The sequence below is a fragment of the Anoplopoma fimbria genome, chromosome 1, assembly GCF_027596085.1.
Source record: "Anoplopoma fimbria isolate UVic2021 breed Golden Eagle Sablefish chromosome 1, Afim_UVic_2022, whole genome shotgun sequence".
Taxonomy (NCBI): Eukaryota; Metazoa; Chordata; class Actinopteri; order Perciformes; family Anoplopomatidae; genus Anoplopoma; species Anoplopoma fimbria.
The window spans coordinates 15,812,180-15,839,047 of NC_072449.1; the positions used below are offsets into that span (position 1 = coordinate 15,812,180).

At 41.6% G+C, this 26,868-nt stretch overlaps 1 protein-coding gene across 1 annotated transcript; it reads right to left on the reverse strand.

Moving 5' to 3' along the window:
* Nucleotides 1-1,257: 1,257 nt before the first annotated feature.
* On the reverse strand, nucleotides 1,258-10,418 carry fzd4 (frizzled class receptor 4). The gene is made up of 6 exons (XM_054613647.1): nucleotides 9,855-10,418; nucleotides 6,652-6,789; nucleotides 6,073-6,459; nucleotides 5,572-5,717; nucleotides 4,657-4,904; nucleotides 1,258-4,489 (listed from the first exon to the last, which is right to left on the reverse strand). Exons 1-6 carry the CDS (start codon nucleotides 10,116-10,118, stop codon nucleotides 4,071-4,073), a joined length of 1,602 nt encoding a protein of 533 aa, XP_054469622.1. The 5' UTR covers nucleotides 10,119-10,418; the 3' UTR covers nucleotides 1,258-4,070.
* Nucleotides 10,419-26,868: the final 16,450 nt, after the last annotated feature.

Below are 26,868 nucleotides of genomic sequence, written 5' to 3' on the forward strand. Positions count from 1 at the left end.
AAATGCTGTCACTTTCCCTTTCCCTCATGCTTTTCAGTGTGTCCTTAAACAAACACTCAATTCCCTCACAGTAAATTACAGGAAGGCAATCTGAGCTGCAGACTTAGATATTTGGCCTCTCTCTCTCTTTCTCTTTCTCGCCCACATGCATGCCCAGAATTCATCAGTTTCTCCAGATGCAATTTTACCCCTGTACTGGTAAATTACAGTCTTGCATGCATTATCTGTAATTGGAAAAAACGAATTACAGCTAATTTTGAAGTGAGAGGAGGTGTGCGTGTGTTTCTGTGTGTACTGTAGGGGAGCTTGTGTGTGTGTGTGTGTGTGTGTGTGTGTGTGTGTGTGTGTGTGTGTGTGTGTGTGTGTGTGTGTGTGTGTGTGTGTGTGTGTGTGTGTGTGTGTGTGTGTGTGTGTGTGTGTGTGTGTGTGTGTGTGTGTGTGTGTGTGTGTGTGTGTGTATGCGTGTGTTGGGGAGGTTGTAAGTTCATATCTGATTAGATGTGATCGATGGTACAGTGATGTTTACACAGTATAATCACCGTGTTTCCACTGCACATTCAAAACAAATTTAGCGGTTATGGAGCATTTCTCATCCTGACCCAAAGTATCTGTTAAAAAGAAATGCAAGAGAAATCAAAACAAAGTTGCTGCTGTATAGACGTGTGGAGTTAGTCACCTCCTGATGAAGCACCAACACTTAATTTATCTTAGCAGACAAAAGGTGGCAGCATTGTTCAACCCATTAAGTGAAAACAACTGAGAGGAAAGTAGTTTCAGATGCAACGGGACCCAGAAATGAACTTAGTATTAATTAATGAATTTGAATTTTAGAAGGCATACAGTTGTCTATGACATACTGAAGCAGGATTACTCATTAACCTTCTTATGTTTGATGCCTGCTCTGAATCTATGACACCGGATGTTAATTATATTAAAAGCTTAAGAAATTAGTTGATTAGTCAGTTGACAGAGAGTTAATCAGCATCTATTTTGATAATATATTAATCATTTTACAAGCAAAGATACCAAACAAATGTTAGCATTGTGACGCTAAAGTCATATCTTTTGGTTTTGAATTATTGGACGGACAAAACAAGACATTAAAAGTCATTTTGAAACAAAAGAAAATTACGGGGAAGAAAATCTGTAGATTAATTACTAATAAAAAACATAATTAATTGCTGCCCTATTTCTATTGTGCTTATTGAAGTTCAAACACAAAAATGCATCCCACATATTGGAAACCAAAGAGTTTTTATTCATCATATTCTTCTGATACAAAAGCTTTTTTAAATAACAAACAAGTTTTACATTTTTTTGTCACTTTTTTTTTACAATGATAAATTAGCAATTTCTTTATAATACATTGATGACATCATCAAGACATTGAGTTTTCTACACAGACGAACAGTCTAGACCTTAAAAGCTAAGATCAGGGTAGGTGAACTGACCCTGACATTGATGCATATCTGGGCAAAAATCGTTAACTAGCCTGTATATAACCAGTGCTTCTCAATCTTCATTAGGCCATGGCACACATTCAGCAAGTTTTAAGGCCCAAATGTTCAGTGATTGCTTGGAAATGTCACCTGAAGCTCTGCGTGAGCATACCACAGGAGACAGCCAAAACATTGAGACTGTTTTAGAGGGAAACTGCATTAGTTGAGAGGGGAGGTGGTCAGACGTTAATTTAATTCACTTTAACTCAATGTAATGTTTGTTTGACTTTGGAAATTTAATATGTGGGCCATGGATGCTTGTTTGAGAAACACTGGATTTCAGGGTTCTAGGTTTTTGCCCAAAAAACACCAAAAGTATCTTTGAATGCAATAAGGGTGCTGTTACATTTAGGTTTTGGGGAAAAAGGCAGCCCATACTTTAAAGTTATTTTCTGTCCCATTCTAAACATTATGTTAAAAATACCTGTGACGGGCGATCTGAGGCACTATCTGGTTTCAACTGACACACGGGGCAAAGCTCCAAGTCATTTAAGCCCTTATACATTTAAACAGCCTACTTAAAGTAGAAGGTGTAACGTGACACACACCCCGCATAGTATACATTCAAAGACTCACTGAAACGCAAGCGCTTTGCAAAGATAGATTGTCAGGCAAATATACGGTGCACAGGAGCAGTTGCAGAATTTGGTAAGTGCAGCAGTAAGACCAGGAAAAAAGTATTGTAATTACAGCTTATAGTACACTCTATAAGCAGTAATAGAGGGGAAATGCAGGATTGAAATGTTGGGAGATGCCTATTATCAATCGATGCCCCACTAAAGACAACGAGTAGAAAGCTTGTCTCCATCATCCATGAAATTCTGAAATGTAATCTTTTGCAGGGACGACTTGATTGTCTGGGAAACGAGCCATGATGTAGTAGGCGAGGTTAAAGAGAAACAGGCCGGCAGTGGACCAATGAGAGCGTCCGACAGACAGACACTAATTAAAAGTGTCATTCTCCTTGTGCTTCTGTGATGTCCTTATTGAACTGAAAGGTTTTTTAAAAGAAACTAAGAGTTGAGTACAATCAGACAGAAAGAAAACACAATTTTGCAGTTATGGGCTTATTCTTGGTTGTATTGTGGTCATGATCATATCTGCTGGTGGATGAGATTTGTGGGAACTACCTGCTATATGTGCCTGTGACGGCTCTTTGTTATTTCGTAATGTGTCCTTTGGCAAGTGATTGTCTAAATAACCTCTAATTCTTTAACGTGCCTCTGGTCCGATGTTTGGAAAGAGAGGGGAGGGAATTAATTTAATTTCCTGGATTTCATGGTAACTCAAGAACACATGCAGTACAGGGTTTCCCACAAAGACTGCACACATGATTGGAAGTTAGCTGAGCTTTTCATAGACTGCGGAGTTAAACACACAGGCCTACATTTCCCAGATGCCTTACCGCTTCTACATTTATGGGCCAATAAAAGGCACAGCTGGGGTTCTCCCAGGATCCATTGCGGTATGACTTTATAGCAACCACAGACTTTACCTAAATGTACAACACACACTAAACAAATAATCTCACCTTATTTTTCTTTGTCTGCTCCTGCCCTCGCAATGTTTTTTGGAAGAGATATTGTGGATTTAACCACGTTAGTTATTTTTTCTGCAGCGTTTATAATGAAAACTGACCGAACTGTTAAAGGCTCTCGTCACGGCCATCCCTGGTAATGCACTTGTGACAAATACAGACACTTCACATATTGTATACAATTATAGTGCATTATTACAGCTTAGAGCTGGTTTCCCCAAAAAATTCTGAGCAATAAAATCACCTGCTCTTTTATATATTGTACAAAAAGTAATAATTTACAAAAATGTATAATATTGTCGTTCAAATGTAAACGCATCACAGATTTAAGGCCATATTTAATATGTTTTATCATCCGATTTGAATTACTTTTGGTCTGGTATTTCATTTGAATTCTCCTGTGTGGAAATAAAAAAAACAAAAAAACACAGGAGCTCAAGTTGTCAGATGCTTTTGGGAAATGTCAACCTTCACCTGTATAATATCTGCACCAGGACCCTCCAGTGTAAATTAAAAAATTTCAAATGACCCTAAAAAGACACAACGGTATGAGGGTTACTGTATCCAGCAGGTTCAGTCTCTTCTGCTCAAGGCTCTGGAGAAAAGAGAGGCAGAGAGGTAGACGTGGTGCTACACAGCTTATTGGTGTGTCTGGTCTGCATATTGATGCTTCTGTTCTGCCCTTTCGATCTCTCTATCTCCTTCATTAGTCGCTTTCTCTATCTCTCTGGGCAAAGAAAGTCTAACAGAGGTAGAGAGGCTACTGTTGCTACTTATGTCCGACCCCAATCCTCCACTTCTCTCCTCCTTAACCCCCGTTAGAGGCAGTTAGAGGGGGTGAGGCATGCTTGCAGACTCTCAGCGAGTTTTTGTGATGCCATTACATCCAGCGGCTTCCTTGAGAATCTCCTGCTACTCCCTCTCATCACGTTTTTGTCCTCTCCGTCTTTAGTTTGGCAGAGTGAGTTTCTGTAAGTGAAGCAGGTAGAAGTCCATTCCTGTCTGTTCTCTCTCTCGCTCTCTCTTCCTCCTCCTCACACCACCGTCTCGTTGCCTTTCCCCGGCTTGATCCAGCCCTCGCCCGGTGCCCTCTTGCCCCCCCGGCTCGCCCTGCTATCCCTGAGCAGGCGGGCAGTGCAGCGCTGCCAGGTGTGTAGGGTTTTTGCAGACCAGATCCACATGCCCGATGTAATGCCTACGAGCAGTGACATGAAGATTCGGAGCATCTCTGATGCCACATATGAGTCCCGCGTGCTGGCCCTGAACTCCCCCCAGTGAGAGAGCTGGTAGAGGTAACAGCCAATGACGGTGGACGCTGGGACAGTGTAGAGAACGGAGAACACGCCGATCTTCACCATTAAACGCTCAAGCTTGTCTGTTTTGGCACCGTCCTTCTGCAGATTGGAGCGGATCTTGAAAAGAGCCACTAGGCCAGCACAGATGAACAGAGTGCCTGAAGTTCAGAAAAGGGAAATAACAGTCATATAAGGACCACCAGAGAGAGAAAACACAATGACAGTTGCATTATGCATTAAAATAACCAATGATTAAGTCTTTTTTTTTTTTACAAGGAATGGGTCGATTCCCACGCACAAAACTGATTGATGATGTTATTTTTACCTATTAGAAGGTATGTGGCCAGAGGTGCCACCACAAAGCCTGTAAGGGCCTCCTGCTGCTGGTTGCCAACGTAGCAGAGTCCAGTTAAGTCGTCTGCATCCACCAGTCGCATTATGAGGATGACGATGGTTTTAACGGCCGGGATGGCCCAGGCTGCTATGTGGAAGTAGGAGCTGTGCATTTCTATAGCCTCATGGCCCCACTTCAGTCCAGCAGCCAAGAACCAAGTGAGGGTCAGGATCACCCACCTGAAAGACGAAGAGAGAAAGAGAAGAGTGAGAGAAGAGCCAAAAACACTGCTCATATGTACAATAAACAGTTTGTCTTTCTGAACTGCCATTCATATTGGTAGTGGATAACAATCATGTTTGCTGTAACAGGACACTAAAGCAAAATTGGGCTACTCTACTGCATTGCTCAACAACTTAACCCCCTTTATGACTTTTCCACAAAAAAAATCCCTTGATTGAATTAGATCATCATGACTAGTTACATAACAGAGGGTTGTTATCATGTTGTAGTCCTTGGGCTTTGCCGTCTGCTGCTCTTCCAAAAGGAAAGAGTGAAGACAAACAGGAAAACCAGGGCAAAGTGAAAAGGAAGAAAAAGAGCTGTGACAGCATCTGTATTGCAGCACACACTCAAAAAGTTTTTTTTTTTTTTTTTTTTTTTTTTTTTTTTACAAAGGCTGCCATTGTATGTGGAAATGAATCCATCTAGTACAGAGGTTATGAGACAGGATAGTTGGCCTTTAAAGAAAACAGGATGCAAGTCTGGTGTTCAAATTGTTCCACCGAAGTCCATTCACGACAGCTGATGACAATGGGACAAAGACCTGGAAGATTGATACGATAAAAGGTGTGTGTGAGTGTTAGTGTGTGTGTGTGTGTGTGTGTGTGTGTTTGTTGTACTAACCAGAGGGAGGAAGCCATGCCGAAGAAGTAGAGCAGGAGGAAGACGATGGCACAGCCGGTGCTCTTTAACCCTTCTTGTACTAGGATTGGTACTGCGGTGGCATCTAGGTCACAGGAAACACGCTCCCTCCCCAGAGTCAAGCGTACCTGCAGGAAGGAAAGTGTCAGCGTAAAGAAATTTATTTCATAAAAAGAAGTCAACAAATTCTCATTCAGCCATTCTCATTACAATCAGACTAAAAATATTGACTTTTTTTGATCATTTAGATAAATAGTAAGTGATTAAACCTGTGTATTTAAGGATAAAAGAAAACAACATGATTAAGGAACTTTTTTCATCATAACAAATATTCACAAAATAGTATATCCTTTATTAACTACTATCCTCTAACATGTGATGTATTGTTTTCATGTCACTGTTTTTTTTAGATTATTTTTTTTATTCCTTCTCTCCTAACAAATTACCTCAATAGGTAAATGTAATACTCATACTCCCACTTACCAGGTAGGCCACGCTGTACAGATTACAGCACATAGATAGGAAGATGATGGGTCTTTCCGGATAGGAGAAGCGCTGTGAATCCAACAGAAAGGTCAGGACCGTCAGAGTGGTCGACAGGAAGCACAGCACAGCCCACACCGCCATCCAGGCGTCCGTGAAGACTTTGGCCCCTCGTCGGTAGAGTCCGCTGTCATAGCCACACTGTAGAGTACAGCTCTCAGTCTGTTTTAACCAGGTGTACTGCTCAGGTGCAGATCCCAGTGCCTGACAGTCCTCCTGGTGGGGAGGATGGCGGACGGTCTGGTAGGGCGGCTCCTCGTCCCCGGGGCCTTCCATGCACATGTGGTTGTGGTCGTTTTGAGGTGGGAAGAGGCTGCAGTTGAGCACCTGGAGCATGATGGGAAATGGCGTTTTGGTTTCACATTACGACTGTGATACATGTTGTGCTCATTTACACACAAAAAATTGTCCTTTTTAAAGAGAGCATTTGGTTTCATACATCCGATTTCCCACATCAATCATCCGCATCCTGGTACTTTTTAATACGTGCAGGGCGTTTCTTCGGATTATGTGACTCACCTCAGGCCAAATGAAGCCAAACTCATGGAGCACCGGGAGGCATTTCTTCTTGACGGACAGACACATGCTACCACACGGACCGATGGGGATGGGAACCTTGTCGGTGCACATTGGCACATAGACTGAGCACAGGAAGAACTGTAGAAAAACGGAGATAAAAGATCACAAGTTGAACATTTAGCTTTGTTTGAATTTTTTACAAAAATCTGCAACATGGATTCTTCAGTGACATTTCACAGCACACAGTAAAAAGCGACTGTAGAAAAATGTCATTAAATTAGTTTAGACTAATGCAAATATGTTATGTGTGCATATTTTCAAATAAGAGCTAGTTTTCTATGAGTGAAGAAAGAGAAACAAAGTGAAAGTGCAGTAAAGGGTGCAACAGTTATCCAATATGTCATATTTCAGTGCACTGCATTGTAAGCTTTGTTCCAGTGAAGATAAAGCATACTGTGAAGCAGAAGGAAAATCATGTCAGTTGTGAATTTATTGTTTGAGAAGTGGAAACATTGCTGTCAGTACCCTGTGGGCCACTCTTTCTATATATTACAACAGGATTACAGCTGGTAGATGGCTACACCTTCTATTCCCACATGTGGATCCTCCATCTATTTGCATATAAACCACACACCACTGTTGCATTCTCTCTGCCTTTGCTTTCAACACATTGCATCATCTCTTCTAGTGGTGGGTTTCTATTTTCACTTCTAATATGAAACCCCTCAACTTGAGTCAAGACACCAAGGCCAACTCCAACCTGCTCCAAGGTGACGCACAAACAAACACACACACACAACTCTACATCTTTAAAAACAATCTGTGGACTTGACAACACTAAGGGCATGTGCCATGTAATGCTCCATAATCCCCCCTAATCCAAGGCTCAGTTTTCTCTGTCCCATGGCAATGGTTTTGAAATAGATATCTAAGTCCGAGTTATAAAGATAGTGAGCAGTCTTAAGTCACGTATGACTCTTTGAGGTGGTAGTGATGTGAGGGAGCAAGTACTCTGGGGTTACAAAAGGTTGCAATTTTAGGTGATTTCATGCCTTTACAGTAGATTTGGTTGAAGCCGGAGTGTAAAATTGTGCTGGGCTCACGATATGAGAATACACAGAAGCAGAAAGCTCATCTTACTCTGCTTCCTTCAAGTAAAGGAAACAAACACACGCTCCAGGATCTTGGACAGGCTGATTTAAAAATGTGTTAGATTCGGTGGGGGGAGGGGGGGTTTGCTCCCATTTTCATTTCAGAAATACCAACATTTTTAACCGGCTATAATGGGAACAAAATGTTTTGGACTTGCGGTCTAGATCCAGTGATGGAGAAATCCCAGCTTGAAATCAGCCCTTGAACAGAGCCCAAATGAAACCTGAATCCAAGAATGGTGTCAAGGTTGGGAAATAAATACACACAGAAACATTATGCAATTCTTATTCTGTGAGAATTGATTTGCTAAGTAAATGAACCAATTAAAGATATAGAATCAGTGAGTTACTTTTTGTGCTTCCAGATTTGCAAAAACAAACATACTTGCTTTTGATTAAGAGTCTAAACCATGACACAATAACTCCTTGGTGTGTAACCGACAGCAGGGAAGTTTGTAAGTCAAACTCAGTTATCTGAGTTAGAGGGAACTTCCTTCAAACTTAATTTGTTACACTGTTCTGCGATCAGTATCTGGGTTGTAGCAGCTTTATCTCTGCAAATAGAGCAGACTGGCCGATCTGAACAACGTATTAAGTTTCTCAACACAAATAGAGATTCTATGTTCCCAAACTGAACCACGCATATTGGAGTTGTCCTGAGCGATTTGCAGTTCGAGTAAACAGACTAACAAAGTTGCCCCCGTGTGTGAGAGGGAGTCGATGTTTTGTGTTTGTGTGATTGTACATGATTCAAATTCACAAAGAGTTCATAACAGCAGTAGATATTAATACCATAAGAGATATTTCTCACAGTAAATTACACCAGCGACAGTAATGTAACACATTCTGGGTGTTTCCCCCGACCGTTGGTAACCTGAGTGTTGTCACTTCACTGCTAAAAGCTGCTCCGGTTACTTGTCAGGAAGCCTCCCATTAGAGCAAATGTTAGGGGATACGGTTTCCCTTTCCCAAATCTTCAGTGTGTGAGTGAGGGGGGTCGGGGTTGGGGTTGGCTAATCTTACATTACAATTTTCAGCTGGAGGAAGACAGTTTGGTTTTATGCTGCAGTTGCTCCTTGCTCTGTCTGGCTGTCACACACACACACACACGTGTCTCTTAAGCACGGTATCAATTAAGCATGGAAAAAATATAATTTCACGTCTATTCCCAAACACTTTTACGCTCAAAAGATCACAGAAATGGTAAAAGAATAATTAAAGAAGTATTCCCTATCACACACAAATCTCCAGACAGGACAATTGCCACCAACTTATTGTAGTGACACAAAGTAGCATCAGGGGAAATGTTTGTTTACATATTCGGATGTCTAGGAATGATAATGTGTCTGTACATGTGTGACGCAACTCCAAATGACTAGATTCCTAATTCCTAAAAAAAAGGGGACTCCATTCATCGTCAATTTGATCTCTGCCGTGTGTCTAGTCTGGCAAATTACAGGATTTAAAAAAAAAAAAGAAATCTTCCAGACGAGGATGACGACCAATCAAATTTTTTTTCCTCGCATGGTGCATCAGGCAAACAAGCAGCATTTGTCTAAAGGCACTGAGGGCACCATTGTTAGCAAGAAGACAGTACAGTATGGGCCCATAGCACCGAAGACTCAGCTGTGTGGGGCATGAACTCAGAATGTCAACAGACAGAAGGGGGCATTTTCATTGAAATTAGCATGACAGCCTGGCACAACAGGAGGGAAGGAAGGGAGGCAGGCGGGCCGGGACCCCCTCCACTTATTTTAACTCACTGGGGTCCAACCTTTTATTATGCTCCTCATTATCACTGGCACCATCAGTCTGAACAGTTCACTGTTGCTGGTAGCTCCCTGTCATGTGCTCTGGGACCACACTGTTCCTCCCTCTCTCTACTCTCTCTCTCCACACACACACACACACACACACACACACACACACAAATATAGCAGACTATGTCGACAGAGCCATGCCTTTTTTCAGTCCAGGATCAGTGTTCCTAAATGTGTGTGCTGTCTATTCTAGTCTAACACAGTCTAGCATGCATCCCTCCCATCAGTGTACCTTGAGTTGGCTGGAGCAGCCGTACTGTATGAGCGGAGTGAACGTGGTCAGCTGCAGCTCCGCGTCCGACTGCAGCACGTTGCCGACCAGATTGGGCATCTTGGTAACATTGTAACCGAGACCCTGGCACATGCTGATCCGGATCGGGTCGCAGGTCATTTCCTCCACCTCCTCGCCGAACCCCTGCACCAGGCAGAGCGGAGCGACCAGCCCGGACAGGACGAGCAGTGCTGCGCCGCTGAACGACCCCATCATCCCGGGCATGGTCACCGGGCTGCTCCTCTCTGCTCCTCTCTGCTCCTCCTCTGTGAATTGTTGGCACCACAGTTATTAATATCCTCCTCTAACCCTCTTAAGTTTAAGTTATATGTCGCCCAGGAGACCGCAACGCGTGTTCAGGCTGTAGTCCAGCCGGACTGGAGCGCGTGTAGTCCGTGCGTTATGGAGGCTATCGTATCCAAGTACGAGCCATTCAGTAGACTAAAACATCCCGAAAGCAGCAGTGAATCATTGTGGGATCTGTGCGCAAATCAAAGGTGTTTTCAGTTTTCAAATAACGTCCGCATCTGCAGTTTCCAAAAAAAAAAAAAAAAAAAAAAAAAAAAAAAAAAAAAAAGAATCCCCCAAATTGTGATAAATCCCGTAGTCCTTGTTGCGTCGTTGCCCGTCAATAACTCCGTGTGGAGCAGCGCAGCGCACAGATACAGCGGTCTGGGGTTTTTGCGCCTACTGCCTGCAAGCGCCCAGCTCTAAACTTTATTGTGTCTGTGAGGAGAGACTGTTTTGCCCGTCCAGAGGAGAGCCGACCAATCCGTGCGCGGGAGTTGGGTTTCCCCGTCCAACCCCTGACCAGGAGGGCGGGATCCAAGAGGAAAATAGAAGAGCCTCGTGTCATCCCCTATCCCCTTCTCCCCCTTCTCTCCTCTCCTCTCCTCTCCTCTCCTCCAGCCTTTTCTCTTCTCATGTCTTCTTGTTCTTCTTTCATCCTCTTCTGGCCTTTCCTCACTGTGTTCCCTCTTCTCCTCTCCTCCTGAAAAAGAAAATCAAGCAAGCATCCCCCAACTAATTCTGACAATATCCAGAACCTGTATTTATACTGGCAGATGTGGCTTACATATGTTTTTATTGGCCGTATTTTTTTTTTGGTTGAAAATAAGCATCTGAAAAGTAGATTTTTCAGTGCGAGTGTGTTTTTGTTTTATATTTAAAGTCCCTAATAGTCTTTTAAGCCAGTCTGGAACTTCACCACAGGTTCCACTCTCCCTCTCTAAAGGGCCTGTCAGCTCTAAATGCTCGTGACATTGTAATTGAAAGTAGGGCATTAAGTGATGCTGAAGCATTGGAAATCTGTTTTGCATTGCAATGAATGCACATTCTGGACAGGTTTTGTTTGCTCGTGGCACCCTGGTAGAAGACTTCTCTTTTACAGCATGAAACCAGCAGTGAAGAGTGTTGTTTTGGCTTTTCTGTGTTGTAAAAGTGGACTTGGGTTTGTTGCAAATATTTCCAGAGGACTACTTGATTTGTAAGGGATTTACAATTCTGAGGCTGTCAGGTGTTATCAAACTCAACTTCAGAGCTCCACAGACCTTTTCAAATACCACAAATACCATATTCTAATGTCATTTTGCCCAGAGTATTAATTCATAGAAGATTCAAATTAGATTCAATTTCAGACTTTAAAGAAAGTGATGCTGTATTTTATTTACTTTAATATATTTATCTTAATTTACATGCATCCAGAGACTGAGTGAGTAATCTCAAATTTAGCTATTTCTGCATGTCCTGAGTACAGCTGCACATCAGTATAAGTTACTGAAGTTTTGAGCCTTTTTTTAAACAACTGAATTTTGGCCAAAATAATTTGGTTTTGAAATTCCACGTGTGGTCCACAAACACACGGACATACTCTTGCACACTAACACAATGAGAAAGTGCGACTGGACCTGAAATGTGTGTCTTTTCATAGATAAAACCCATCTATCTTCTTCTGGCCAAAGACACAAGACAGATAAACACGAAGAACAAACACAGAAGGAATTGGAAGCAGACAAGACAAGAAAAATGATTAGAACCTCACATCAATGCTTAAAACATGAAAACATCAGCAGCAGTCTGGTTGGCTGCTCTCATTGTGCTGCTGCGTTCTCCCTCCTGGATTATACTGTGATGTTTAGGCGAACCCGGTGTGACAATTGATTGGCAGCAGCAATGACCTCGCCACCCCCAACCCCCATCACACACACACACACACACTTCTCTGTGCTCACACACACATGCGCATATGCACCATCCCCCCCTATGCTGCTCTTTGGGTGGAACGGGGGTCAAGACCTGAAGTAATTAGCACTGAGCTGAAACAATAGATTGTGCCCCTGAGCTGATGGTTATCAGGGGTGTGGTGTGGTGTGTGTGTGTGTGTGTGTGTGTGTTTGAGTGTGTGGGCGCACAAAAAAAAGCAGTGAATCAATGGAAACAAGAAATAGAGAAAAGGGAGAACCAAATCAAGCTAAATTATCAGTTATACTTTATCCAGGATTTACACGCTTTATCAAGTCAATTAATTAACGCAATTCAATTTAACAGTAGAAACAGAGAAGAAGAGTTAGGAAAGCAGAGAGATAAATAAAGGTGAGGTAAGGAGCTGCATCAGCACATTATCAGCTCGAGCCACCAGCACACTCTGCCCCCTCTTGTTTACTTTCACGGTTGAGTGTGAATAGCAGTGGTGAGCAGACAACGTGTTGGAATTGACAGACTAATGACCATCACACTGAGAGGATAATGACCACAGTTACCCTTTAAGCCATAAAACCACTGAGTTAACGGTCAAACAGGCTTTCCCATTAAAATGGGCATTTGCCTGGTAAGCAAAGAAGAGGCAACTGCAGGTTTTCAATCAGTTTGTACGATTGGGGTACATTTAAGGTCACAGATGTACACATGAATACAGCTGAAACAGGCTGTTTCTAATAACCTATTTTAGTACTTTGGTGCTGGTTAACGTGGATCCACAAGGACTTTATTTATTGGCCATCCTTCTAAGCACGACCTCTTCTCCGACCAAACCAGCAATCAGCTGCAGGAGGAAATCAGGCTGCCAATATTCGGGTTACAGCAAGCATAACATAAACATTTATGCTGACTAGTTAATTGATGGTGACGGTTTTGGAAAACAGTGTCTGCAGGATGGGCCCTGGACCCAGTAAATATCCAATCAACATGTATTGAGCACATGTTTTGGATAGCTGGAAATGGGAGGTTGAGGAGGGTTTAGGATTTTTATTTGAGCATGTCAGCGACGGCAGTGATTGGACCAAATACAATGATGAAATGTAATTTACGTGCAGTGTTCCAAAAAAGTTGTACACATTTGTACAGATCTAGAGCAAAGACAACCAACGCTTTGAGATTATTAAACTAGATTGTAATATTTAACGCAGGACATGCAGCATGACGTCTGTGTGAGAAATTCTTTCTTTTTTCCTGTTGCATTCTAGTAAAGCTGCTGTAGGCCAAGCAAAAAAATAGTCAGGGCTTTCTAATTATCTTCGCCACACAGTTTCCTCCAACACAACATTCATGTGATGATTTCAATCTGTCCGTGCCAACAGAAAGGACTCAATGGTGTGGTTTTCCTTCCCAAATAACCCACCCTTGCTAACATTTTGATGGTTTAATGCTTATAAGAGCCCTGCCTTTGGAAAGACATGTGCCCTGGCTGGCCCGGGATCAAACCTCCCCACAGTCTTAACCTCCCTAATCCACGCTCTCCATCACTGCCACCTTTGTTACTTTCATAATAACAAAAAATGCATGCAGAATTATAGGTACCACATGAGGTAGACTGACTGGGCAAATACAATAAGTGAACAGCAACTTTATTGTTTGATACAGATTTGAGGGGCTGCTAGTTAAAGAAATACTTACATCTTGTTTTGGGATTGAAATATCAACAGACGCCCTGAAATTGGACCTTGTTGGAATGTTGCTACATTAATTTATGATTATTAATAATGCAGTCTCACATGAGCCGACAGCTGTAATGCTCAGTGATGCTAAAATCAGCAACAGTACTGAAATGGACAGGGACTGCGTCTCTCCTTAATGGTTTAATACCAGCTGTTCAAAAATGATTTCATATTTTGTTACTAACGTCCTCTATTTTTGGCATTGACATAACTATTTAATATCACATATTCAATTTATCACAAAAAAACATTCCCTAGTTTAGATTTTGTCTAAAGATGAGATACATCTACCGTTCTGTATCATATAAACTCTTTTTGCTACACACAAAAATTGCAGTTGAAGTACGCGGTTTTGAAGGGTAAAGTCAAAGTGCAACTCTTCATTCTGAGTATACATTTTTCTTCCGTGTGGAATATGGTGGCCGCCTTCTCCATAAATTAATTCATAAACACGTTCGGTTGACCACAGCCCTGTTAAGGCCAGCGCGGTCTCACTGTGGGAATGTAACCAGTCTAACCTTTCAGCTTGGCAGGCAGAGTGAAAGGCAGTACCCCGAGGACAGAAAGAGAGACACAAGTGTGTTTCAGTCACCAGATAGCATCTTAGGGCTCGATTCCCAATCCCTCAGTCCTTGAAGTGTGGTATTAATAGGACTGCCAACTCCTTGGAATGGTGTCAGTGTGGATAACTGCTAATATTCTCCATGCAGGGGTGTGTGTCTGAAGATGTGTGACTTTAACTTCTAGGAATTTGGTACTTTTAAGCATCTGTGTATGAGAATGCAGGTGACTGGATGAGTTGTGGGGACAGCATGTGTGGGAGTAGGTGCTTACCCCATTATGGGGGTTGGGGGAATTTGATAGGAAAGAGTGGGGGGTTTCTACAGGTGACCCGTCCCCTCTGGGACCGCAGGCTCACGTTACCCTGCTGGAGAGTACCAAACGGAAACGCACACACTCTTTCTTTTAACATCCCTCTCCCGCTCTCACTACATCTCTAACCTCTCTCACTGCCATCTCCCACCCCGCCTATTTAAAGCAGTCAGTCATCTGCTCCTCTTCTGTCTCCAACTGTTGTTGTGCAGCTTACTGGAAGAAACATTTTCCCACAATTTCCCGCCTTTTTATACATGTAAAAAAACAATGGAATAACCAAAAAGGTTAGGACCTAGAAATTGATGTTGTTCTCTACAAAGTAAGTCCTGCTGTTTTGCTAGTGAGACGCTCTCATGGGATCACTAGGTATGTGTATGAAATCTTACGAAAAATGTCCTTGTTATTCCTTGTGCGTTCTCCTACAAATGTCCAGCAAAACGAACAATCAGCGCAGAACCTGTTTAGGCAACAAAACTTACTTGAAATAACTGCGTAAAGTAAAATAAGTCAACATTGCTTAGCCACAGGAAACAAACGGCAGTCTTCTGGGTGAAAGTCCTGTGTTAGTTGACCCACTCCTTACAAAGACTTTGTCGCTCTTTATGCTACGACACCACGCTGCATCTAAGAAAGTCAGTAGTATAAAGACGTGGTTAAAAGAGCAACAAAGATACTTATTAGTGACATATCCTTACCTACAAACAGCGAATGAGAACAATAAGTATTCATTTCTGCTTTGATAGTAAATCTGTTTTTTATCATGAATGTTGATGTCCTGTTCTATACATTTCTTCAACTTTCTTCAACTTCAACTATTTCTGCTTTTTGAATTACACTCACAACCACATATTGTAGACTTACGTGTCATCAGTGAACCTTTTACTTATCCCTATTTACCATAAATAAGCTCCACTAATAAGCTCCACTTACAGTCATGGGGTTTGATGTGAAATTTAAGATCACTGTAGTGTTACTCTGTGGGAGGGGGAGTTTCCTAACAGTATCTACACCTTGACAATCCTCCAGAATCTCAATGCTGAGCATGCTTGACAAGTCAATGTTAGAGGGCTAACAAGGTAATTGCATAAGATTTATTAACATAAAATACCATAGCTGATGTAGTCTGCATTATTTTATAATTATATAATTCTCAACAAAACCCACAAAAAGACCCTTAATGTAGTCACATTTTCTTTTGCGCATTGAAATGAAGTAATATGTAAACCAGTGCAACTGTATGGCTCTTTGTTTTAAATACTGTTGTAACATATTTTATACCATCAGATTACATTGGATTTGTCCCTTAAGCTAAATTTGTAGAAACATCACATTAAGGCCTTATTGTCTATCTAGGAATGCCACAGAAAAATACCAAGAAAAGCCTTCCTGTTAAATCTATTCCTGGCTCTGACTGTTTCTCGCTTTTGTCTCTCTCTCTCGCTTAACCACAAACAGTGGATAGTAGTTCATCGTGTGCACTAAATATTGGATAAGTAGATAATAAAAATCATCTGGATTACTTGTTTTTGTCTTATTTGCTCGTTTGCTTGTGGTTGTACACCACTTACACACTATAAAAGCATATTCATGAATGGTCCCAGATGGAGCCTATTTTAAGGAATATCTTGATGTCTTTAAGTTCAGTCTTTGTCAATTTTTTTTTTTTCTTAAACCAATGGCTTGTTGAAAAAAATCTCCCAAATGGCTTGTCTTCATAGATAATAAACCACATAAAAATGTCTTTCATATCTGCATAACAGCATTGAGCATCATTGGCAGGATACAATGATGCACCAGGAAGTGTCTCCTCTATTCAATTTGTATTCTAACAGGCACTTTTCTTTGAGCGGTGACTTTGGCCCAAGGCAGCGTGCTCTGGCCTGTTTGGTGACAGTCAACAGAGTGCTGATAGATGGTTCCTATCCGTGGCTGTAAATCGGCCTCTTGTTGGACAGTTAACCCCTGTAACCCTGCTTTTCTATAACGGCAGTCTCCCCTCACAAAGCCTACGGCAGCTGATGAACTGTTCCCAGAAATCTGATGAGCAGGTGGTAGCCGGTCCAGTTGGGAAGAGGACTGACTTGTTTGCCTCGAAAAAATGTCCAAATTGCTATATATGAATGTGTGGGTGAGAATTTGGCTCACAGAAGAAGAAATAGCCAAATCAAGTCATCTCCCATCCATCGAACATCTGCACCGCCAGCTGGAGGCAGCTTCCTGTGATTATAGAATTCAGTCAGGACAGAAGGGTTTAACAGTTGAAAAAAATGTATCTTAGAATAGAATATCTGCACAGAGGTCAACCAAGAAGACTGGACAAAATAATTAGGTAGCTGTTGAATGTGTTCTTTGTGCCGTGACTGTGTCCTGTTGTAGTAAATATTCAGAATTACCCAGAATGGAAATATATCACGTACAATCTCAATTACGATAACGTTCACATACATGCACACATATTCATACTCACAGAGCATTAGGGAGTAGTTCTCCTCCTCCTCCTGACCTTCTGCAGACACAGCTGTTTCTCCTCTCCTCTGACTGGTGACTGGGATGAGTTTTATTAATGTGCTGAAACTAAGTAACCAGATAATATGGATCTCTGTAGCCTTGCTCACAGACTGATTTATCTCCTTGCTCGCAGCGTTTGCGTGTGGGTGGGTGTACTATGCATGCATTCACTATATGTCTGAACTGTATTTCATATATGAATACATGCATTTTTCATACACTGATGCAGTGAGGATTTGTTTCTGCAAAGAATTATTGTGGAGCCTTCAGTGTTGCCTGAGAGGGATTAGTGACATACCTCAACAACCAAAAAAATTTTTGACAAAGAAATGAGTGGACATAAAATTTCGAGATACCAAACCTGCACTTACAACCTGCTCTTTGAGTGGTAGCAATGCAAACGTATATTTGCTATTGCTAGAATTTCATCTGTGCCTGGAAATAATGTGATCATTTTTCATAGTATGGGATTTTCTGGCAAGTTTGAGAGGCCGTTACAGTGTTCAGATTTAACTGAGTGTGTTTCCATGATCCATGTTTTTCACTGTGCATTGCACAAAGCAAAGACACTGAACCTTTTCATCAAAAGCATGTATATTGACGTGTAGGATTACCACTTGACAGACAACTTCTGGGAACCACACTAGCATGAGTGTGTGTGTTTGCGTGCATGCGTGTCCTTGGACAATAATTCAACCATGGACTCTGCAGGACCACCGTGACACCATCGGATGAGAATGTAGAGCTCGCACATACATTATACATACATTATACATACATTATACATGTGTTTTTGGCTGGAAAATTGAAGTTTTTGAGTCCTGGCAAAATGTATTGAAGAGATAAGAACGTGTAATGAATATATGTGTGCGTTTTCTGTCAATGAAGTGGAAATGTTCTATCAACTGCTGCGTTGAAAAAATTGAGGCGCCGGCATCCAACATGCAGCTGTGCTTTAAGAGAGATAGAAAGAGAGAATGATTTACTGCACATAGAGAAGGGAGGTGGGCGCTCTGTTTTTTCCGACACAGTGAGAGGTATGTAGAGAGGAAAGAGGGAGCGGACGCTTAAAGGATGTAAAGTTAGAAAGAGATGGGACTGTGTGCTCACGGAGAGATTACAGGAGAAAGCAAAGAAGATGTTCATCAAATCTCCTTTATGTGATTTGATGGAAAGAGTAACTGAAACCTACAAAAAGTCAAAAGTGAATCATTGTTTTCCTTGTTGTGTTCTCTGCTAGCGAGCTGCTTTCTACTGCAAACACTCACTCATCCGTTCTCCTTCAGTTTGTTATTCATAGACCTCTGGGCTGACTTCCTTGGCACCTGTCTCTTCCCCGTCTTGTTGCTCCGCTCCCTGAAATAGAACTCATGTCTCCAGAGGAAAAGTAAACACTGGCTCTGCCGTGGGATTACTGACAAACACGCACACACTCACACACACGCACGCACGCACGCACGCACGCACACACACACACAAGGTTATCTCTATAGTAATATACTAGTTTTTTTATGATCACACAGAGGGCAAGTTTGTGTCCTATCGGTAGCTAACGTTTTGCATAATACCAGACTTTTACAGTGGTTGATATTTAGCTATCCTGCGCAATTCTATGAGCACTGCTTCTCATAATTCCATTTTTGTGAAATAAACTGATTAAATCAGCATAAAGTATGCTCATGCCCCATGTGATAAATCTTGCGTTGCATAAGGTTAAGAAAAAGCTCTTAAAATACTTTTTCACTCACCTTCACCTCGAGTTTATCTGAGCAGCTGATATTACAAAATTACATTTTTGGAATTACTTGATGTATTTCAGCTTTAGTGGTTTAGTGGTATTATCATTAAGATGGGTCGTACCGTAAAACCAAGAAAAAAAAGATAGCAAGCAGTTATACAGGTGCCAATGTAACTTAGAACGGACCATGCGATGTCTCTGGGCAATGACAAGGACAAGGCCATCACAGAATCGTCCTGAAACAGCTGGTTTAATAAATGTTTGTTTGTATGCTGACGGCAGGCTGAGACGCCCTTCAGCAGTGCACACTGCCAAGATCTGCCCCAGCCTTGGACCATAAGTGCTGGGGAGTCCAAGTTTGCACTTAAACTATTCTCAATAAATCATTTTGCACCTCATTCAGATGTCATTTAAGTGACGAAGCGTCTACTTTTTTAGGTAATGTTCTCTGCAAAAGACTTGGCAAACAATGAAAACGTTCTGTACAAAGAAACTCCTGAACCAACCACGGCATGATGAGTATATTTTTTATCTAAAAAGTTGAATTTCATGATAATATGGGGGGAAGAACGTGATTATGATAAAATATGAAATGGAGTTATACAAAAGTAATTAGTGTAATGCATTAAATATTAACCAGGTTAGGGTTCAGGTTTTGCCAGCCCAGACTAGCCTGCAGAGCCCAGTAGCACGAGCTGGCAGCCTACATGGTGTCCTATGACTTAATCACTGAAAACACTCACACAGTGTATGTGTGTGTCTGGTAGAGAGAAATACTCTAGTGTAGAAACATAAAACCACAAGATGGACCAGTCCAAATATTTAAAGTAGGTGTTAAAATCAGGTTTTCCATCGGTGCGATTGTATATGTTAACTAGATAACCTTTGTACTTACTATTGTAAATGTCAGATCCCCTGTGTGTGTGTCTGTCTGTCTGTCTGTCTGTCTGTCTGTCTGTCTGTCTGTCTGTCTGTCTGTCTGTCTGTCTGATGTGTACAGTGTATACTGTTTCATAAAACTGTTAAAATGAAGTGTACACAAGGAGTGTAGGGAGTGGCTGTTTGCCTTAACACACATAACAGATATCAAACCAAACATGAACACACACACAGCTAGGGGTGCAATGGTACAGAGAAGACATGGTTTGGTTTCTAAACTGGTTTATCCCCAAATGGATAAGGATACATTTCTTTGCGTTTATTTTGAATAGACAGTGGTGCAGGTGTCAAACACAGACAAAATCCTCTTGCTGAGGACTGAGTTCGTGTTTTGCCCCTTGGCAACTTTGGTAAAACGTTACAATATGAATTCTAAAATAAGGAACATTTCAAACAATTTTTTGTATTGCACTGTACGAACACTGAACAAACACTTTCCCAAAAGGCAAAAGGTCACAACACACAAACACACACACTGTTTGATATTTGGTTAGTCTGGTGGACTCAGCCCCGGGCCTCAGTTTACCGCTCTCACATGAACACACAAACAATTTTCATTCAACAATCAGATTCCTGTTTTCTTGCCGCTCATTCAGAGAGTCTGGACAAGAATAACCTTGAAACAATGCACATGCATCGCAAACACTCCTACACACACACACCTGAAATTATCCCAGTTCTTTTGATTTAATAGTTTTCATCACAACTTGATTTCGATGATAAAGCCTGCACATGTAATGTTTGTGTGTACAGTATAAGCCGGGTGTAGGTGTTTTAGTTTTGATACGCGATGTGGGTTAACAGTCATACATCATCCAGCATATGGCGTGTGTGTCTGTGTGAGTGTGTTTGTCTGTGTGAGTGTGTGAAAATGCTTTATACAAATGGCTCATTCAACTTTGTTGCAGCAGTGGGCGCCCACCGTAGCATTCTCACCATACCAGGTCCTCTCAGCCCAATGTGGTTTGACGTGTGTGTGTGTGTGTGTGTGTGTGTGTGTGTGTGTGTGTGTGTGTGTGTGTGTGTGTGTGTGTGTGTGTGTGTGTGTGTGTGTGTGTGTGTGTGTGTGTGTGTGTGTGTGTGTGTGTGTGTGTGTGTGTGTGTGTGTGTGTGTGTGTGTGTGTGTGTGTGTTTATGTGTCCATGTGTCCCCTCTTTGTCCCACGACTACTAGATTTACCACAGACAGCGGCTGACAGACATAATCAACATGCAAGCTGAGTGTATCATTTTCACACACACACACACACACACACACACACACACACACACACACACACACACACACACACACACACACACACACAGGCTGGAAGACAAATGGACCTTGCTGACACACAGACAGAGATGTGGACAAGCTGCTTTTCCGTTTGAATGCTCAGCCAAACCGCAAGCCACAATTACACTTGTCCCTGTCTGTTTGACTGCAGCAGAGATAGAGGGCTGGGTACTCACTGTGCAGTGAGCTGCATGATGATGATGATGATGTGAGACAGCAGGGGCTTGACACTGTTGGTTTGTATTTGCACGCTATTCTTTAAAAGTCATTGTATGGTTTAACAATAAACAGAGGACAATTTACACAATTTTTTATGTTTTTGTAACTAACTAAGATTCTGCTTCAAAGTTCTGTATGCCGCTTCTGCTGCTGGACATATTTTACAGATGCATATTATTCCATACTTTTCTTAATACAAGATTTCAGTGCTTTATAGACCATTGCGTTAAAATTCAACTGCTGACATGACTGAAATCTTCGTCATTTTCCTCCCCCCCCGCCATGCATGACGCATTGTGGAGGCTCTGTGGAATGTGTTAGGCAACATTTTTTACGAACATGGTTAATAGTGCTGTTGACTCCTTCTCAGGTTTCCTGCAATTGATTGCATCCATCTTAAAGGAGTTTAAGATGGATGCACAAAATGTACTGAAGTAATTTATAGAACTTGTGTCTCAAGTGGATTGAAGAGTATGTGAGCAAAAACGGTCCAATAATTCAAGATGGATTAGAAGATACTGCCTTGAATCTGGAAAATGAGTTTAGTATTTAATCATCAAACCCATCGTCTTTAACATACTTTTTCCATTTTAGGTAGCCGCATAACTGTTCGAAAAATATGCAATCTCTGACGTACGAAAAGATGATGAGGACATGATGTTAACTTCCTTGTTATTTGTTCCTGCAAGTTATTTGTGAATATGATGATGAAAATGTCAAGATGTCTGCCTAGGAACTGATAGATTCTGTTCCTACTTGATGATCACCAATATATTTCCACAAGCTGACATCTTGGCCAATGGAAGAATTATAAAATACGTAAATACACATTCATAAAAACACATTTTTACATTTTACAGATTGTAAAAGCTTTTTATCATGTCTAGAATGTAGTGACAAGTCAGGAATTATTATTCTCCCGTGGGCCCTCCCGCTACGTCTTTCTCTATTTTTTTTTCTCTTGCTATTTTTTTCAGGGTGTATGACCCTTGACCCTAATGAGGTCATTTGTGGCAAATCGTCATCTTGTTTTTCTGGCTGCTGTCAACAGCCCCCCTGAATTAATGTTTTTCCACATCCCTCCTTTTCCTTCCAAGGGGAATTTTTTTTTTTTTTCAACCATGTGCATTTCAGGATGTAAAGTTTTCAGTTTGAAAACTCTCAGTAGACATTCAAGGATGAATCTTTGTGTGTGTGTTGCTGTGTGTGAAAACGTCCAGAGGGGATTTTTGGCCACAGATGTAAAAGTCATTCCTGTGCTGTTTCTCTCCTCACAACATTTTATGCCTTTTTCTTTAACTTTTTTCTCTGCTCTCTCCTTCTTTCTACCCCCCATTTCACTCTACTTATGTTTCCTTTCTGCTTTTCTGTGCAGTTTTAACATTTTTACCTCTCACATTTCCATTACCACCCCCACACATTCACCTATTTTATGCTTTTCTCTTATTATTTCCATTCTTCCGTCCCTTCTTTTTCCATAATTCTTTCCTTTTTTTGTCTCTTTGTCTCCCTATGGCCCACTTTATACCTCCATCTCTGTTTTTTATCTTTTTTCTCTGCTCTCTGCTCTCCAAGGACTACTATAAGTGTATGTACCTGGCTGAGTTTTTTTATTGCACTGTCAGGGGTTTGGGGACGACTAATTTCACCCATAAAAGCAGCTCGGAACAAGAAAAAAGGGGCGGCAGATGGGAATTGGGGGCCAATTTATAGGAATAGTTTTGTTTTTTTAAAAACTGTGAACAGCTATTATTTTCCCTCTCCTCTTTCTCTTTTCTTTCCATCCTGGCAACAGAATATAGTTTTGGCTTTGGAGCTACAGCTGAACACACTCACACACACAGAAACCTTCACACATGCTTATGCATTTAATCCGTACAAATACTAAGATACATCAATGCATGCGGGGATGGAGAGACTTAGCCTTTAAGTAATAATATGCAGACACACACACACACACACACACACACACACACACACACACACACACACACACACACACACACACACACACACACACACACACACACACACACACACACACACACACACACAAACACCACACAGTCTTTGAGCGTGGTGGTGGTTGAGGGCTGGTTTGTTTGTTTGTCTTACTAAGTGCTACAGCTACCACAGACCACAGTGTATTTAGCAAGGCTGTGGCCATTTTGTCTGACTGTGATTTGGCAGACGGCCTGCAATTTTTTTTTTTCTCAACTCAACACAAGGGTGTGTGTGTGTGTGTGTGTGTGTGTGTGTGTGTGTGTGTGTGTGTGTGTGTGTGTGTGTGTGTGTGTGTGTGTGTGTGTGTGTGTGTGTGTGTGTGTGTGTGTGTGTGTGTGTGTGTGTGTTCTCCATTAGCCTGGTTCCCACAACATTGACCAGCCATAGGCTGAGCTCCCAAAGGAACTCCACACCCAAAAAACAAGCTGATTAAATGGAACAAGGTATTGTTAATTGTATCCGATACGCCATCTCTTGATTTATATATGTGTCGGTTTAGTCCCATGAATCTGTCTCTTTTCAAGGCTGCTACTGCTGATGACTCCTTTTTGTTTCCTTTCTTTCTGTTACACACAGTGCTTCAATATGTCAGTATACAAACGTTCAGTACTGTAACATGAAAATAATTACAATAGGGGTTTCATTAGCATGGTTTTAAAAGCAATTGTCAAAAAATATAATTAATCATTCCCAAGGTGCCTGGTGAGCTAGACCTCCAAAATGTTGAAACTAAGCTGGAGAATGAGGTAAAATAGGAAGGTATTAAACTATGAATTGGCATATGTGACAAAAAGTCAAGGCAACAATCAACTGGAAGAAGGCGGCCTCTCCAAGGTGTTTTACAAGTTTAACGGCATCTTGAAACCCATCATTTCTACCGCTATGAGGATGCAGCTGTTAGTGAGTTAGAGTTTAACAAGTTCTCCAAATGAAACGTTAAGATCTGATCTCACAGCCCTACTGGCAGGACCACTTCATTTGTTAGTGTCTTCCAAATCTGTTACAAATGACTGTTGTAAAAAAACAATCATTTTCTGATCCCCCTTAGTTATTTGTTACTCAGGTTTTGTTGGTTTTGGCACAAAACTGACTTGGTTAAAGTTAGGGAAACAATGTGGTTTGGAGGAAAAGTACTACTTTGTGAGAGTTGGGGGACCTTTTTCACCATGAAGACAATATTAACCCTTTCCTCCTCCCTCTGCAGTTCCTGGCTCAATAGCAACGTCACACAGTCTCTGACCAGTGGACAGGAGTCATAATTCCTACAACAGCTAGAGGGCTTTGTCACTTGACAGTAGCCATTACAATTCAATTTTTGGGGGGCTGAAATGGCTGATTCTGTTATTTTTCTTGGGAGGACCGTCAACAAGCAGAAGTCTTGCAAGGTCACTTAATATTAAGGTATGATTAAAGCAGCTCTAAATCCCATCTATAAAAATAAGACATATGTAAAAACAATTCTATAACACACTCATGGGTTACTGTTTTGTGATCAAAATAATCAGTTTATCCAAATTGGTAAAATGTGCAAGCCAGTTGCATCAGGAATGAAAATAATGCCATCCACCATTATATTTCTTTCTAAGGGTGTTTGTATTTACCTAAAGGCCTGTTTTGAACAAACACAGCATTGTTTACCCCCTACTTTTGGGAACCATAAAAATCCACGATGAACTGATTAGTGGGAGGGAGAAAGAAAGCTGTAGATGCCAGTGCACAGCGTGAATAGCCACCCAGAAGCAGGAGTGCTGATTTAAATGAGTGTACATGCAGGCATCGGTGTGTTTGGGTGGCCAGGAGGTGGAATAAATTCTTTGTTTCCAGGCGTATAAACAAGCACATGCAGTATTTTTTCTTTTGTGCAGCTGATTAGTAACTTTATATTGCTGTGGTTCATGGGAATAACTTCACAGCTCTCTGGTTGGTGCCTGATTGTTTGTACAACATGTGTGCAAATAAATGAATGTATTTTACTGAGTATGTGTTTGTTTATGAAGGCTCCTTCATGTTTGAATGTGCACAAATTCAAGCCTAATGTGCTTGTGTATGTTTTGCCCTGCTTGTATGTTGATGGTGTGCAGCATCCAAATAACTTTCAGAATCATTCGGACACAGAGGAGACACAGGGCCTTTTAAAGCGTCCAGGGGCTTCCTTTAGTGAAGTAACTGTATAATGAGTCTGTTCTCTGATTACACTTTTACCTCTTTCTATATATTTTTTTTATCGCTCTCTCTCTCACTTTGCTGTAAAATACTTTAAGAAACAAACACTGCCTTTGTCCGCTTATGGAAACCCTCTCAGAGCACATTTACACACTTTCTTTACTTACAAAGTAATTCTTTGAAGAATGGAGAGTAAAGATTTATTTTATCCTACGGCAAATTACTTTGAAGCCTGCAAGGGCTAAGCCTACATTTTCTGTGTGTATGTGTGTGTGTGTGTGTGTGTGTGTGGTTGGGTGTGAAAGGGGATATCTTTGTGTGTGTGTAGTGGTTTCAGGTGTGCCGCTATAGGAGCCTGATGTGGGGGTTGTGAAAGGGGATATCTTTTGCTGCATAGAGGTTTCAGGAAATGCCGCTATAGGAGCCTGATGTAGCTGTAGGGTTTACTTAGTACACACACACACACACACACACACACACACACACACACACACACACACACACACACACACACACACACACACACACACACACAGTTTGACGGGCCAGTGTTTTATGGTCACCAGTTGGCTCAAGTTCTTTTTCCTTTACATATGCCACTTGTAAGTGTGTGTGTGTGTGTGTGTGTGTGTGTGTGTGTGTGTGTGTGTGTGTGTGTGTGTGTGTGTGTGTATTCGCCTATGAGGTCATTAGAAGCAATTAGCTGTGGCTTTGCGTAGCTTGTTAGGGGCCTGGTGATGGATTGGAAACATCCAGGCAAACACACTTCTTCAGATACACCTTCCTCTCTTTAACAATCCTTCGCTGTGCTCCCGGACAACTCTGCATGTGTGAGTTTGGATAAAAGTGTGCTCGTTTTGGGGCGTCTTTTGATGGCTGCTGGTGTGTGTTGTGTGTGTGTGTGTGTGTGTGTGTGTGTGGGAGTGTTCACTTTTGTGTGGTTATAAGTGGATTTGATTTCAAAGGTATGTCTTAGGCCCATTTGAATCATTAAGTGTGATTAGTGGAGAGGGAAGGAGGCCTCCTACCTTCTCTTTACCCACGGACAGAAAATGTGCTGTACTACCAGCTGTGCCTCGGCCAAAAAAATGGAAACAACTCTCTCTCTCTCTCTCTCTCTCTCTCTCTCTCTCTCTCTCTCTCTCTCTCTCTCTCTGTCTCTGTTCTTTGACTTTCTGTTCTTTGGACTTTCTCTCTCTCTCTCTCTCTCTCTCTCTCTCTCTCTCTCTCTCTCTCTTCTTCGGACTTTCTGTCTCTTGTTTCTGTCTTTTTCTCTGTTCATTTTCAGTGGTGTGTCCACTAATTTCAAATGTTTCTG

Coding starts and splice junctions, on each gene's coding strand:
- fzd4 (XM_054613647.1), bottom strand. CDS start 10,118: ATGCCCGGGATGATGGGGTCGTTCAGCGGCGCAGCACTGCTCGTCCTG. Junction 5,718..6,072: donor TGTACAGCGTGGCCTACCTG/GTAAGTGGGAGT, acceptor TCCTTCCTGCAG/GTACGCTTGACTCTGGGGAG. Junction 4,490..4,656: donor GGCCACATACCTTCTAATAG/GTAAAAATAACA, acceptor TCTGAACTTCAG/GCACTCTGTTCATCTGTGCT.